This window comes from Echiichthys vipera, assembly GCF_963691815.1.
Source record: "Echiichthys vipera genome assembly, chromosome: 8".
Classification (NCBI taxonomy): domain Eukaryota; kingdom Metazoa; phylum Chordata; class Actinopteri; order Perciformes; family Trachinidae; genus Echiichthys; species Echiichthys vipera.
Window position 1 is genome coordinate 12,326,618 of NC_139833.1, and position 13,842 is coordinate 12,340,459.

At 44.8% G+C, this 13,842-nt stretch overlaps 1 protein-coding gene across 1 annotated transcript in view; it reads left to right on the plus strand.

Moving 5' to 3' along the window:
• Positions 1 to 6,605, plus strand: part of rasip1 (Ras interacting protein 1) — an 8,133-nt gene extending 1,528 nt beyond the window's left edge. The window contains exons 3-12 of the mRNA XM_083917810.1: positions 449 to 653; positions 737 to 1,035; positions 1,139 to 1,300; positions 2,431 to 2,471; positions 2,772 to 2,926; positions 3,094 to 3,206; positions 4,494 to 4,788; positions 5,610 to 5,773; positions 6,002 to 6,143; positions 6,230 to 6,605. Of these exons, the coding sequence (XP_083773936.1) occupies positions 449 to 653; positions 737 to 1,035; positions 1,139 to 1,300; positions 2,431 to 2,471; positions 2,772 to 2,926; positions 3,094 to 3,206; positions 4,494 to 4,788; positions 5,610 to 5,773; positions 6,002 to 6,143; positions 6,230 to 6,408 (1,755 nt within the window). The 3' untranslated portion in view covers positions 6,409 to 6,605. The remainder of the gene's footprint in view (positions 1 to 448; positions 654 to 736; positions 1,036 to 1,138; positions 1,301 to 2,430; positions 2,472 to 2,771; positions 2,927 to 3,093; positions 3,207 to 4,493; positions 4,789 to 5,609; positions 5,774 to 6,001; positions 6,144 to 6,229) is intronic.
• Positions 6,606 to 13,842: the final 7,237 nt, after the last annotated feature.

Consider the following 13,842-nt stretch of genomic DNA (forward strand, 5'->3'; position numbering starts at 1 on the left):
CACACACACACACACATTTCCATGGTGTTCTCCATGGCCAGGTGCATACACACTGATGCACATGTGAAAACTAAAATTTTTTATAGGGATTTGTGCAGATGGACACGCGTGCACACACCCTGCACATGACATCATACCTGCATGTCTGTAATCGCCACATACCATCAGGGTTTCCATCGCTCTACAAGCCTCTCCCATTCAGCATCCTTCACAAAACAGCCTCAGAGCAACACAATGCCTCAACAATTTATCCAACGAAAGCATAAAACCCCTCTGTGTACCTCACACAGGTCCCCTTTGTTGCAAACTGTGACACACTTCATCCCTTATCGACCACCTTCTGTTCAACTTAACATCTCTGAGATGGAAGATTGATATAAACCATAGCACTTACAAGATAACAGACCTCCCTGACTCTCTTCTGCTATCCACTGTGTGTTTTGTTTAGGATTTTGTTTTGTACATCATGGCGGGACATATGCATGTGTTTGGAAGAAAGCCCACAATGAGGGAGAGAGAGAAGGATAGAGAGAGGGAGAGGAAGGGGAAGAGGCCGCTGAAGGTGGATACGTTCCTCTCTGCTCCTGACCTCTTGGCCAGACACTTATTGGTCAGGAGGGACTCAGCTGTTCCTGAGACGCCTGCAAGACAAGGTACTTACAGTCACTGACTTATATCATACTTCAGACCATGGTGCAACTGCTGTCTACCTTAATCTAATTTTATTTTACTGTAGCCCTGATGCGGCCCTTCAGAGGAGGCGTAGTCACACACAACGGAGTGGCAATTTACAGGGAGACGGTCCTAAAGCCTGGGGATGTGATTGGTTTGGGGAACCACTTCCTTTTCCTGTACCGTGACCCACGTGTGACTCCAGCTCCACCGCTGGCATTGACCCTGCCATGGCAGGCTGATGCCTCCACCACCTGCTGCCCCTCAGGGTTAGTGGACAGACAGGAAGCTCTGAGGCAGTACCTGGGATCTACAGAGGCAGTTCTGAAGTTCCACCCCCGCCACGCAGATGCTCTGTTACAGGTGAGGCAGGAAGATAAAGAAGCTCTTACTAACAATCCATTTATATGCTATCATAGAAAAACGGCCATAGTGACATATGTTCTGTTTATCCCTTTTCTATTAGGAGATAATCTCCAGAAATTCCTCCCCAGACTCTGGAGGCGGGCCATTAGCTCCTGCTTATCTTCTGTCAATCATGATAGACCATGCCTCCAAACACCTGGACCCTGCTCTCACACCACAGATATTACTCAAGTCAGCCAATCTAATTAAAGAAATAGTCTGGGTAAGAACAAAAAAACCAACAGCTCAGTATCTTTAAAAAAAACCCTGATATGGTGCCCTGGTGGCCTAGAAGTTATGGTGCCAACCATGAGCCACAACAACAACAACAACAACAAAACCTGTGGACCTTTGATATATGTCATTTCATATCTCTCTCCTCAATTCCAGTTACCTTTCGGCTGTTAGCTCTGTAATAAATGCATAAAACATACAACTAATACAAGAAAAACCTACTCAGGCACTGTGGAGCTTTGAGCTCCACGTTGACAAATTAACATGCTTACAATAACAACGCTAAGCAGAAATAATGTTTGCTATTTTCACCATCTTAGTTTAATGTATTAGCATGCACATTCGGTAATTAAAGCTAAACGCAAAGTGCAACTGAGACTGATGGAAATGTCATTAGTTTTACAGATGATGGTGCTAGATTGAAGGGTATGGGTTCACCAGTTATTATAATTCAACATAATGGGGAAATGCACGTCTGAAACTAATTGTTATGGCAATCCATGCAACAGTTGTCGAGACATTTCACTGAAGCCAAAAATTTTAACCTGCTGGAGGTGCCACAGGGCAGTCAGGGGATCACCAAAGTCAGTAGGGTTCATCCTCTGGGAACCATGAATGCCAATCCATGTAATAATTGAGATATTTCAGTGTGGAGAAAAGTAGTGAACCCAATGGCATTGCCATCCATTGAACCATATTTCTAGCCTGGTTAAGAAACAACAGCTCAACATATAAAATGTGCCCCATGTTATGGTATGTTAAGTAAAATAAGAAAAATACCTATGAAGCAAACAACTGAACCATGAACCTTTTTTGGGAGAGTATTGCATGACGGTATGGCCACATCTTTACTTAAACCAGCTTGGCAGAAAAACATCAGGTAGGCAGATTGAGATTGCCACATTCAGTCAGACAGAAAACCCAGCAGACCGACACATGCCCTTCATTGTGGCCGGCTCCATTGAGGACAGGAGCGAGGATGAGCTGATGTCACCGCCCTCCTGCTGGAAAATGTGCTGTAATTGTCCTGGCTGCAGGGCTAGACTCCGCTCCCCCTCTTCCACCCCCACACTAACCCGAGATGTCTCTCCTCTCTTCTGTCTCCAACTCTCTTTACAGGATAACATTAAGGAATTTGGGGATAAGCATCCCACGCAAAAGTAAGAACATTTTTGTTCTACGTCATGTTTCCTCTGTTTAGAGATCTCCAGCTGAGTGATTCATGATACATTTGTGCTTGTGCTGTTATGTCTTTGGTACATATTTGTGGTATGATGAAAGCATTGTAACACGGTGATGTTGAAAAACGGCTCAAATATAGTTCAGTAATAATAACTCGGTCTATTTTTACTCACAGTATGGTGTGTCTCTCTTTTAAAGCATACACACAAAACTGACAGGAGAATGTTCCCAAATATTTCCCAGCTAACATAACTTTGACATTACATACATGTGTCCAGTTCTTCAGAGCCAGAAGGTGAAATAAGCACGCCTAATGTCCAGAAACTCTCGTCTGACCTTCGACCCCTGATGTTCTGGATGTCAAATGCCACAGAGCTCCTTAACTTCTTCCAGGTTAAAGTTGAAGTTATGGAGAAAGAGTGGGAATTTGAAGGTGAGAGTGATTAGCAAACAATGGGACTGACTGATTCAAGTGCAAAAATAACACAAGGAAACAATGGCTGTTTAATGAAATACCAAATAACTCCAGACTCAAGATGGGCATAGAAATGAAAGTGGGCACAAAATCTTTAATTCATCTTAATGATCGTTTCTTTAAAGCCCCGGGGGACCCAGTTTTGACGGCTGACATGGACACCTGCTCAGAAGCTCTGGCGCAGCTGGATGATGTCATTATGCACACCTTCCAACAGTGTGTGTATCACCTAACCAAGGTACAGTACAAAAAACAGACAAAAGCTGTGTGGCCCAAATCCATGGACCTAACTCTAAACGGTACACAGCGTTACTCCCACACCCTATACTGCTTTGACAGTTACAAATAAATCAACATACTGTACTCTACTGTTTGTAGCTCATCCCATAGAGACTTGGCTCAAGTCCCTGTACGGACTAAGTATGGAGTGTGAACTAGTAGCTGGAGAGGTGCCAAGGTGTCCTTGAGCAAGGCACTGAACCCCTAACTGCTCAGGGCACCTGTCCATCGGCAGCCCCCTTGCTCTGACATCTCCATTTAATGCAGGTCATGCTTGCACTTGTGTAAGCATGACCTGCATGTATTTCAGGTCTGTGTGTGTGTGTGTGTGTGTGTGTGTGTGTGTGTTTGTGTGTGTGTAAAATAACAACAGAAGGAAAAACTTGAATTTCGCCTGAGGGATCAATAAAGTTGGTCTTCATCTTCTTCTTCTTTATGTGTGACGCCAGAATTACTTCGGAACACCACTGCCGATTAAACTTCACAAAGAGACAGCTAAATGTCTTTCTGAAGTCTTAATACATATTTTTTGTTTTCAGGATGCTTCTGAAGCTGTCTCACCACCACCCGCAATTTATTTTAATTTTTCCCAGCTGTGAGCAGCCAGCTCCTCTGTTCCCTTTGTGCTTTGCATTCTGGGAGAGTAGCACACTTGAAAATTCACTCTATTTAGTATACAGAAAAATTTAAACAGAATTTTGTCACTTTTCCAGCGTAAACACACTTCATTCTAATAAAAAAACTGCTTAGGTAGTATAAAGGGTGTGTTTGTGACTTACCTACACCCACACAGCCACACTAGAGGACATGTTCACGATGAAAATGCTAACATGTTCAGCAGGTATAATGTTCATCATCTCAGTTTGGTGTGTTAGCATGCTAACATTTGCTAATAAGCACTAAACATAAAGGACAGCTAAGGCTGATGGGAGGTCATTAGTTTTGTTGGTGTTGGGTTATAAACAACAAATAAAACATTTGATGATCAAAGTCAGTAGGATTCATCCTCTTTGGACCATGAATGTCTGTAAAAAATGTAATGGCAATCTATCCAATATTTATTTAAATATTTCAGTGGACAAAATGGTGGACTGACCTACAGGCAGACAACTCTCTCTATCACCGTTGTCTTATACCCTCCTAATTTAATCTTTCCCCTCCCCTGTCCATCATTATTATTGTTATTCATTTTCACTTTTTTTTTAAAACAAATTAACTCAAGTTTCTCTCCTTCCTGTCCACAAAGACACTGTACTCACTCCTTCCAGCTCTCCTGGACTCCAACCCATTCTCCAGCGAGGAGACTGAGAAAGAGAAGGATGGAGCTCGGGGTGCAGAGGGAGAAGAGAAAGGAGGAGGGGAAGGAGAGGTGGATGACGTGTCCGCCTTACCGCCCAGAGTTGCCGGGCTGGTGGAAGTGTATCGCTGTTCTCTGATGCTGTCACGGGAGGCATGCCTATCCCCGCCGCTCACCTCCCAAACCTTTGGCTACCTCTTCTTTTTTACCAACACCTCCCTGCTCAACACTTTACTGGAGAGAGGTGAGAGGGCACAGGTTTAAGTGAAAGTCCGGCGAAAATGGACCCTGTGGTCTTTTGAGATGAAAATACATCAAATAAGCCAGCAAGACAGTTTTTTTCATTGATCAACCATGTATAGAGAATGCCTGGAGAGACGCTAACGCAAAGGGCTAACACTGATTAGCTTGGGGCAAAAACAGCATGTTTTTTAACCACTAGTATTGCTCAAAATAGCACCAAACCTCTGCATTAGCAAAATAAGAGTCGTCCCTACACATAAAAGGAAGCACCAACAATGTAATTAGTGAACCCGGAGTTTATTAAAAAAAGACTGTTTTACAAGTCTGTGCCTTACCAGTTGGGCCATGTTGACAGGTAGTCCATACAAGTCGAATACCAGATGCACTGGAGTTCAGCTCAAGAAGGAAAGTTTTTAATAAACTCCGGGTTCGCTCACTATCTCTCCGCGCATTCTTTTTAAATGGTTGAGCAACAAAAAAAAACTGTCTCCATGGCTTATTTGATGAATTTTCAATGCGAAATAGACCATGGGCTCCATTTTCGCCGGACCCACACTTTAAAGTGAGCCGATGTGACATTTTCTAAACAGCAGCCACTGTGACCAAAAGTGACAATTACAAGATAATGTTTAAAAACTACAGGTCAAACCACACCAAGCACAGCTGTAGCTGCAAAACCTGACAGTGTATTGAATTTATCAAGGCTGTCTTTTATTGTTTATGATTGTTCATTTGTAAAAGACAGATGTGTTGTTTCTTCTTTCCCAAGTTTTATAGTCTCGCTTTAAGGGTCAGAATCGTTTCTTTACGTTCCCTCTCTAGATGGATTGTTCTCGTGGTCCAGAGCGGTTCAGATCCGTACAAACTTGGACCTGGTTCTGGACTGGCTACAGGGGGCGGGATTAGGAGACATAGCCTCTGAGTTCATGAAGAAACTGTCGATCACAGTCAACTTCCTGTGTATCCCCAAGACTCGACTTATCCAGGTAGCTACATCTGCTTTCTTAGCTCTAGCCCAAGAATATTAAGTAAAATTACCTCAAAATAACAATTTGTATATCAATAAATCGCTGTTTTGCCTTGAATTCATGTTTTGTTGCATGCCTCTACGGTGAACCCAGAATCGAAAAACCAAGAAAGGTCTTGATGCATTGAGGCTGATGTATTCCTTTAACTTTAATTTTTGTCTCTTTTTTTAACCTCTCATCTTCTAGTCATCCTGGACCAGTCTACAGGAGGACCATGTCTTGTTAAGCCCTTCCCAGTTGCACCACCTGCTCACTCATTACAAGCTGGGTCCAACAAGAGCCCCACCAGCATCCTGGGCCCCTCTGCCAGGCACAGAACTGAGTGGAGGTAAATAAAAACTAATCAGGGTAGGGATACAACCAACGAGGTTGTCTGTTAAGTCCTTAATTTATTATCCTTTTCTCATCTTCTAGACATCTTTGAGAGCTTCCTGGATCATCCTCCTCTAATCCTGCCAAATGAGACTCCACGCCTTGACCTCTCCCAGCCAATCCCAAGCCCTGAGCTCCAAAAGGAAGTGACACGTCTCCGCACCTTCTTGTGGGGACTTGACCAGGATGAGCTCCCCGCCAATCAGAGGACTCGGCTTTGAGGAAGCCCATATTTGTCCCTCCATGGATGTCTCAGAAGTTAGAAGGAAATCACCAGAAACAGCAAACTGCACACCACAGAAAAGAAAATTCAAACTGGACATGTTTTCTGCATTTTGTTGCATGGTTGTTGTTTTTTCATGACATTCCACCAGTTCATTTATTCATTTAGTAATTTTCAAGTAAAATAAATATATTGGCTTTGATATGTCTTAATAGATTTTATTTTAAAGCAGGGAGTAAAACCCCATGTCTGTTGGGCCACGCAGTGTTATGCCTTACGTGACTGTTTTACTTGGCTTCCATGTATGTTTTGAAACTACTTGTTTTTAATAAAACACTGAATTCTAGTCTAAAAGGCCTACAGTTTCCGTGTGATCTTTGACAAGCTCGTTTCCCACAGCAGGGCCCCTTGGGCTTGGCACTCACCTCAACTTCACCACCAAAGGAATATTCCACAAGGTGGCGATGCAGGACTCATTCCCCTTTGACGTTAAATGATGAGTCTGCAGGTAGAATTGCTTGACTAAGGAGGCAACTGCATTATCGGCTGCTCCAAAGGCACACTCTCATTTCCTGTAATCATGGGAGCATTTTACGAAGGGGTCATGACTCAAGCAAGAAATGAGACTCTGACGACCACACACTGAGGTTACCTTTACCAAGGTGAGCTGTCGTAAAAGGTCAAAGCTGGTGACCTAAGAAGAGGGGAGATTTTCATTTCCCTTTTGTTTCTGTGACACATACAAGTGGTCTGATTGGTTAGGGTTTCCCATTTCATTAATGTGGTACAAACCCCCGGCCTTATAAAAACAGTTTAAGTGATTAAGCATAACTTAGCAAGTGGCTGTCATGACCAAACAGCAGACAGGTGATATCATCAACAGGAGTGAGTAACTGCTCACAATTTGGGAATATCCAGTCAATTTCTCTGTCTAGTCAGTCAGACCTCCTTAGCAAACAGTTAAGGCTTTCTTTGTTTTGAGAGTGAAGCTCTATGACGTCCCTAAAAACCCGACTTATCATACTTCTCCTTTGGCGCCCGACCAAACGGCTTCCTTTCTTCCGGTCAGCCTCTCTGATGAGTTCCTTTACGGTAAAAAGCTTAAAAAACACATTAGTCCCGTGAGAAACCCCTTGCTTACATCATCACTTTTGCCTCCGGTTCTGTCTCCCCAATTTCTAACTGTGCTGACATCAAAAACATGCCAATGAGAAGGGCCGGTTATAGATTATGAATCATGGGAAGAGGCTCTCTGCGGTCGCATTTATCAATTAGGTGATTGTAATCACTCTCATTTGAAATTCGATGTGGTGTATGAGTGAGAGTGAGACTGTGTTTGTGTGCTAATTTCAACTTTCCAGTAATGTCAAACAGATGCAGTCTGTAGCTTTATAATTAACCACAGATGGGGTTCAGACTGGTATAGGTCCATGGTGATTGTTTGATATTACAGTAGTCTGTGATACAATACGGTGACCAATGTCTGAGTACTATTAAGTAACGTGTAAGATTTAGTAAGCATGTGACACACACACAGTTTTCTGTGATCTCAATCACTGACACAGACAAAATGTCATACACACTTTCACCCTGAATTGCGTACAGTAGTCATACACACACACACACACAATCCTGTTTCTCTGTCTCTCTCACCACACATACGCACTAAGTAGACTTCTTTACCCAGGTGCGGAGTCCCACACCTGTTGTAGCAGCTCTCTGTAATTAGCTCAACACAATTATGGATGGAGGGGAGGGTGAGGGTGAAGACAATGGGGCAGTTATTCTCTCCCTATCATCTCCTCCTCTCTCCCTGCTGTCGAGTAATGAAAGATTCTTCCCTTCTTCAAAGAGACGGAGTTTCCTACAAAACAGCTGAGTCAGAGGAGAAAAGAGAGAAGGATGAAAAGAAACGGAGAACAGTAGGGAGGCGAGCGCGGTAATGCAATGCTGCTGGTGTGAGGCCCAGTGGACCACAGTAATTGTGTTCATTGTTGTTACGCATAGGAGTCATTTTCAGGAACCAGAAAGGGCCCATGGCTCTCTCACTTAACACTAACAGTTACAACCTGGAACGGCCTCGGTATCTATCTGTGATCTGGGAACACTTTACCTGAGCCCTGCGTCATCCTGAAGCCCAAGGTATAAGGAGGGTTTTCAAAGTCATACGTCAGGGGAAAGGGCAGAATACCATGACTGTAGGGCCACTGACGGAGGTTGTGTGACCTGTTTTATCAGGAAACCGGAGGGGAAAGTACGAGAGCTTAAGTCCGAAGGAGTCATCATTACCTAATATTGTGGAATCTCGTTTCTTATACAAGTGGGGACCTAAATTGCAGGGGTCAATATTACTTTTATGAGTCTGGCTCCTCACAAATAAAACTAAATATCTCATTTTGGCTCTCAGATTGAAAATATTTAAGGACCTGGCAGTATGAGACACAGTCACCAGAGAGTCAGCTCTGAGACAAAGTGAGAGTGGAACATTGTGCATGGCTCCAGGCGAAGTCCTGTGTGAAGGCCAGGAAGGAAACAAGGGAGCAGGGGGGAATCTCTGTTAGGTCACAGACAGACAGACAAAAAGACAGACTGGGGGTGTAGGAATCTGCAAGAGGTTTTTTGGGATGAGTGGTGAGAAGGTCAGAGGTGCCGGGAGGGAAATCGGTGAGATGCAGACAGACGGCAGACTGTGGCTGAGGTTGGAGATGGGGAAGACTCGTGGATGAAATGGACAGCGGGGCCTCAGTAAGATGACTAAAAGGTCTAGAAGAAAAGCCTTGGTCTTCCTCAAGGGACAGATCTGTTTTCCTGGTTACGTCACCCGAACGTGAAATGCACACATAAACATTCCTTTTTTCGGTGCACACATGCGTGCCCCTACACACAAATGCGCGCAGGCACACGCAGGGATATAAAAGAACCCCTGTGAGGTCAGATCCACCGGGCTGAGGCTGTCCACTGTTAGTAGAACTAGCCAGCTAAGCCTCACAGTCTCACTGGCAGCTACAACCACCACCACCAACCACTGTACCCTGCCTTGCCCTGCCCTGCCCCGGCCTTCTCTCCACTGGCGGCTGTCTGTCCCTGGCCTGCTGCTACCGGTTCTCCGGGGCAGCAGAGCGTTTATGTGTGTGCTTTTCAATTTGGGACAGGGGCAGTGCCACCAATTTGGAACTGGTGGTCTTTTCCTCTTTTCCCAAAATGTCCTCATCTACCTTTTCCCCTCCTTTCCTCTTCTTTCCTCCCGTTTTCCTGCCTCTCTCTCCCTCGTTCTCGCTCAGTATGTTTCTCTCGGGCCGGGGGGCCTGTGGGCCTGTGGGTAGGGGCCTTATTCCATCAGCCTAGGGCTTCTGTCAGAGGCTTGTTCCATTTTGCGTCATGGTGTTGACTGAGCGGACCCCACACTTAACTTCCATAGAGCTATGGGGTTGGGCGGCAGGGCAGCCGGCGCGAGCTAATGCGGGCCCGTGTTCAGCGTGGTAATCTGATGGCCATGTTTATTTTATGCTGCTCTCCTTTGATGGAGCAGAAAAAGTCTTTGGGCTTTTTGTTTCAGCACTTTCACTGCCAGGTCAGAGGTGCTCGCCGTGGTTACGCTCAGGAAGAATAATATTTGCCCTTATATTCGCTCCAAACAGGCTTTTTTCCATATTAGTGTCAGGGATACTCTCTGGGTTTCTGCCTTCCACTGATTCGGCACATTGGAGGTGAAGGGTGGTGGGGGACCGCACCTCAAAAGGATCGCTCCCTGGAGGATAACAGGGGTGTTCCACAGGTCGTCCCCGGGGCCTGTTCCTATACCCCTGAGTGAACCCCCGTCACACTTAGCTGCGGACCTGAGAGACAGCCCTGCAGCCATATATATATAAGTCCCAGTAGTGAAGGAAAACACACACATAAACACATGAAAACACTCTCCCTCCTGCTTGGCTGCCCCCGGGCTCCACCTCAGCTGTCAGTCGTCCAAACCTCCCAGGGGTTCTTTTTTAATGGAGTTACCAAAAAAACAGAGTTACCTCTCCTTGTCTGCCTATGCGCCTTTCACTGCCTCACCTCAAAACTCACACACCCACCTATGTGCCTTGTGTCAGCTGTTTCAGATGGGTCGAAAAGCCAAGGGAACCGCACAAAGTCATTATATGAGGGTTTTGACCCAAATGTACGAGAAAGATTCAGAACTGTTCACGTTCACCGGATCAAATTCTGACCCCAATTTGTTTTGTACAACCACACCGTAAAGTCTGATGTATTCCCCCTCATCACTACCCTCTGCACTTACTGTATCTCTGTTAAGCTTTACAATGTTGATCTGACCTGGGAAAGCGTTCGCTGAGTGGCGACTTACAGGACCAGCACGTAGCTTTTCGAGAGAAGAAGCCCAGACTGTGGCCGGAAAATTATTTATCTATCTCCATTTTGTTATTGTAATTGGCCAATGTCTTCGCTGTGATCATGATATTACAGGAATGAATCACTGTCACACAAGATAAGATGCCCTGGGGAGTTTTATATGGATACTGTTTCATTTCCTTTCGGGTTGTTCATTATTTATGATAGGAATACAGAAAAGACTGGGTTAAAGCCAGATAGGAACAATAGGCACACATGCACACACACACATACACCAGCAATGTATAAACAGAAACTAGATCAGCATCAACCATCCGCTACATCTCTTATCTTTTCACTGGAGATGAATAGAAAACCATGTGTAGGAACGACTGTTTACACTTCCTGCCCTCCTCCGTATATCCCTCTATCCACCTTTCTGTTGTAATACATTAGACATGTTTTTGGCCTCCTCTGTGACAGTGAGGTATGTGCTTACTCACAGATGAAGGAGCCTAAACTCTGATGTAATCCAGGGGGAAACAAGGAAACGAGAAGAGGGGGGAGGGGGGGCAACCCTGGTGGTAGGTAATCCAATCCCTCCTGGTGCAATTTAGCAGCTAAAAACAATTACCGACTGGCTGCCCTCAAATCAGCGCCAGCAGCAGCAGCATGACAGAAGGGCTGAAGACTTTTCTTGTTAGTAGACACCGATGTAAAGTCAGATTTAGTAAGTCACTATAGAGGGGAAGAAGCTAATCTGGATCAGGGTTTGGCAGTGGTGTGTTTCAAAATGGTACACTGTGGGTGACAGTAGAAAAGCCGGGGTCAGTGAGTCATAAAGCTGTGCTGTCAGTCAAACTCAAAGATTCACCAGCCAGAAATCCTCCTGTGAGGTGTGTGTGTGCCCTCCTCTACCCACTCACTGTCACCCAATCAGGGACTGATTAAAGGGGTTTGCCTTTCCTGTGACATACGTCTATCTATATCGCTTCCTGTCCCACAGTTGTCCCTTGCTGTCATGCAACACCCTTTAAGACGGGCAGTAGTCTGTTTTAAGTCTTGCTATCTTTTTTCAGTCATTCTCTTCCATAGCATCACTTTGCTTTTTCGCCGGCTATTTTCTCCATGACCGCCTCACCTATCTCTCTCCATTCATCCCACCCTTTTTCTTTTTTCTCTTTAAGTGTCACCATCCCATCTTCGTCATCACTCTCTTCTTCCATGGATAGCCTTTGTCACTATGTTTATTGTCTTAGTGTCAAACCTAGACCTATGTCTGTCCAGGCGTCCTGTGCCGTGCCCTCCCGTCTCACTCTTTGTCGTCATCCCTTTCATTTGTCCCCCAGTGATTGTCCGTGCTCCTGTTGTTTCTGGGCTTTTAGTTCAGTCTGCTGCGGGGAATTTCCTTCTTATCGTTCGCTGAGCCATTCTTTGCATTCCTGGCATGCTTCCTGGCACTACCGGGGGTCCGGCCAGAAGCGAGGGCGTCTGTAATACTAGGCAGACACTAAGGCCAACTTACACCATTCAAACATCCAACGGTGACCTTCTGATGAGAATGGACAGTGTGATTGATGAACAGAAAGAGGATGAGGAGCCAGGGAGAAAAGGGAGGAGGGAGGGAGGGGGCATAAAAAGACAGTGGCGGCAATGGCGGGGGCGTAATCGTAATGTGTGTGAACTCCGTGCCAAAAATAGAATATTCTGGATAGCTTTCATTTCTAAGACCTTGACTCACAGACTGTTATTGATGAAAAAAGACATGCAAGGCATTTTAACATCTCCAAAGGAGCCGTTTGTGGTTAATTGGAAACAGCAGAGGGTCAAAGTGCACATAAACATTGGGAACAAGAATAGAGAGATTAGAATAACTTTCATGTCATTCCTCTTAGTCACAGGCCTTCAAGGATAAAGGTGGTTCTCTAACTGCACACTAAACAAAGCTTTCGTAAGCTCCCACACAATCAAAGTAAAAGTGGAGAGAGACTTTGGCGTTGTGACCGGCTGTGCAACAAGTAAAAGATGGCCGTCAGACTTGTCAGCCGGAGATAATGATAATGGTGGTTGTGAAGAATGCACGCAAACACATTACTTTCATATCTTGCTCTCGCACTATTCCTGAGATAAGATAGCATGTCCAAGAAGAATGAGGGATAGATAGTCCGCAGTTTATATAAACATTTACAGTAAATGTTTTCTTTCCACAAGAGAATGTAGAAAAAAACTTAACTGTAATAAGACAACAACTGCAGAAACTTCAGTCTAAAAAAGGAAGACAGTGTATCTTCTGTGTCGTGTTTGCACCGCTTTAAGTCAAAGTCACTTCAAACCAAAGTTGACTTTTCAGTGAACTTGAGGTCCGCCTCCCCTCCCTGTGCGGTCAAAGCACAGCCTACTGAATGTGGAGAGAAGGCTTTTTGATTTCCAAACATTTTCAAATGCACTCTGTCTCCAAACTGTTGTACAGAGCTCATCCTGATGTCCGTATGCTGTTTCAAAACATAAACAGTGAGAACATGAGGATATGAAATTTCCTTTCCTGTGTTTGCTCTTAGTTATGATGAAATTTACACACTCCGCGCGGCTGACGCACAGGAAGTGTTCAATGGAACGACGATAGAATCAATACAGCTGCCCATGTGCGCTTTTATAAGTTGTGTTATCTGCTATCATTGTTGTAGGAGGTTGATTTACGATTGTCAGCGTGTAATGAGCGTTAATTTAATAGACGGCCAGTGATGAAGAGGCCTGATGTGCGTCAGCATTCACAAAAAAACAGCCAGGACATGTCAGGTTAAAGGGAGGGGTAGTGGGTTATAAATTCTTTTAAATGCTGGGATGAACTGTCTAACAGACGTAAGCATGTGTGTGTTTATGCAAGTTTGATTGTGTGTAGCTGTGTGTGTGTGTGTGTCCTTCCATCTGCAAAAGGGCATACTCCCCCCATGTGACTGAGGTCACGTCACGTTGACAAAGTCACTCAGTAGGGCACACTGCGACGTCACACAAGCACCCTTCCTTTTGTCTTCCCGCTCCCCTCACTCTTTCCCCTTCATCTGTCTAAGCCGCACTGTCCATTACACACACACACACACACACA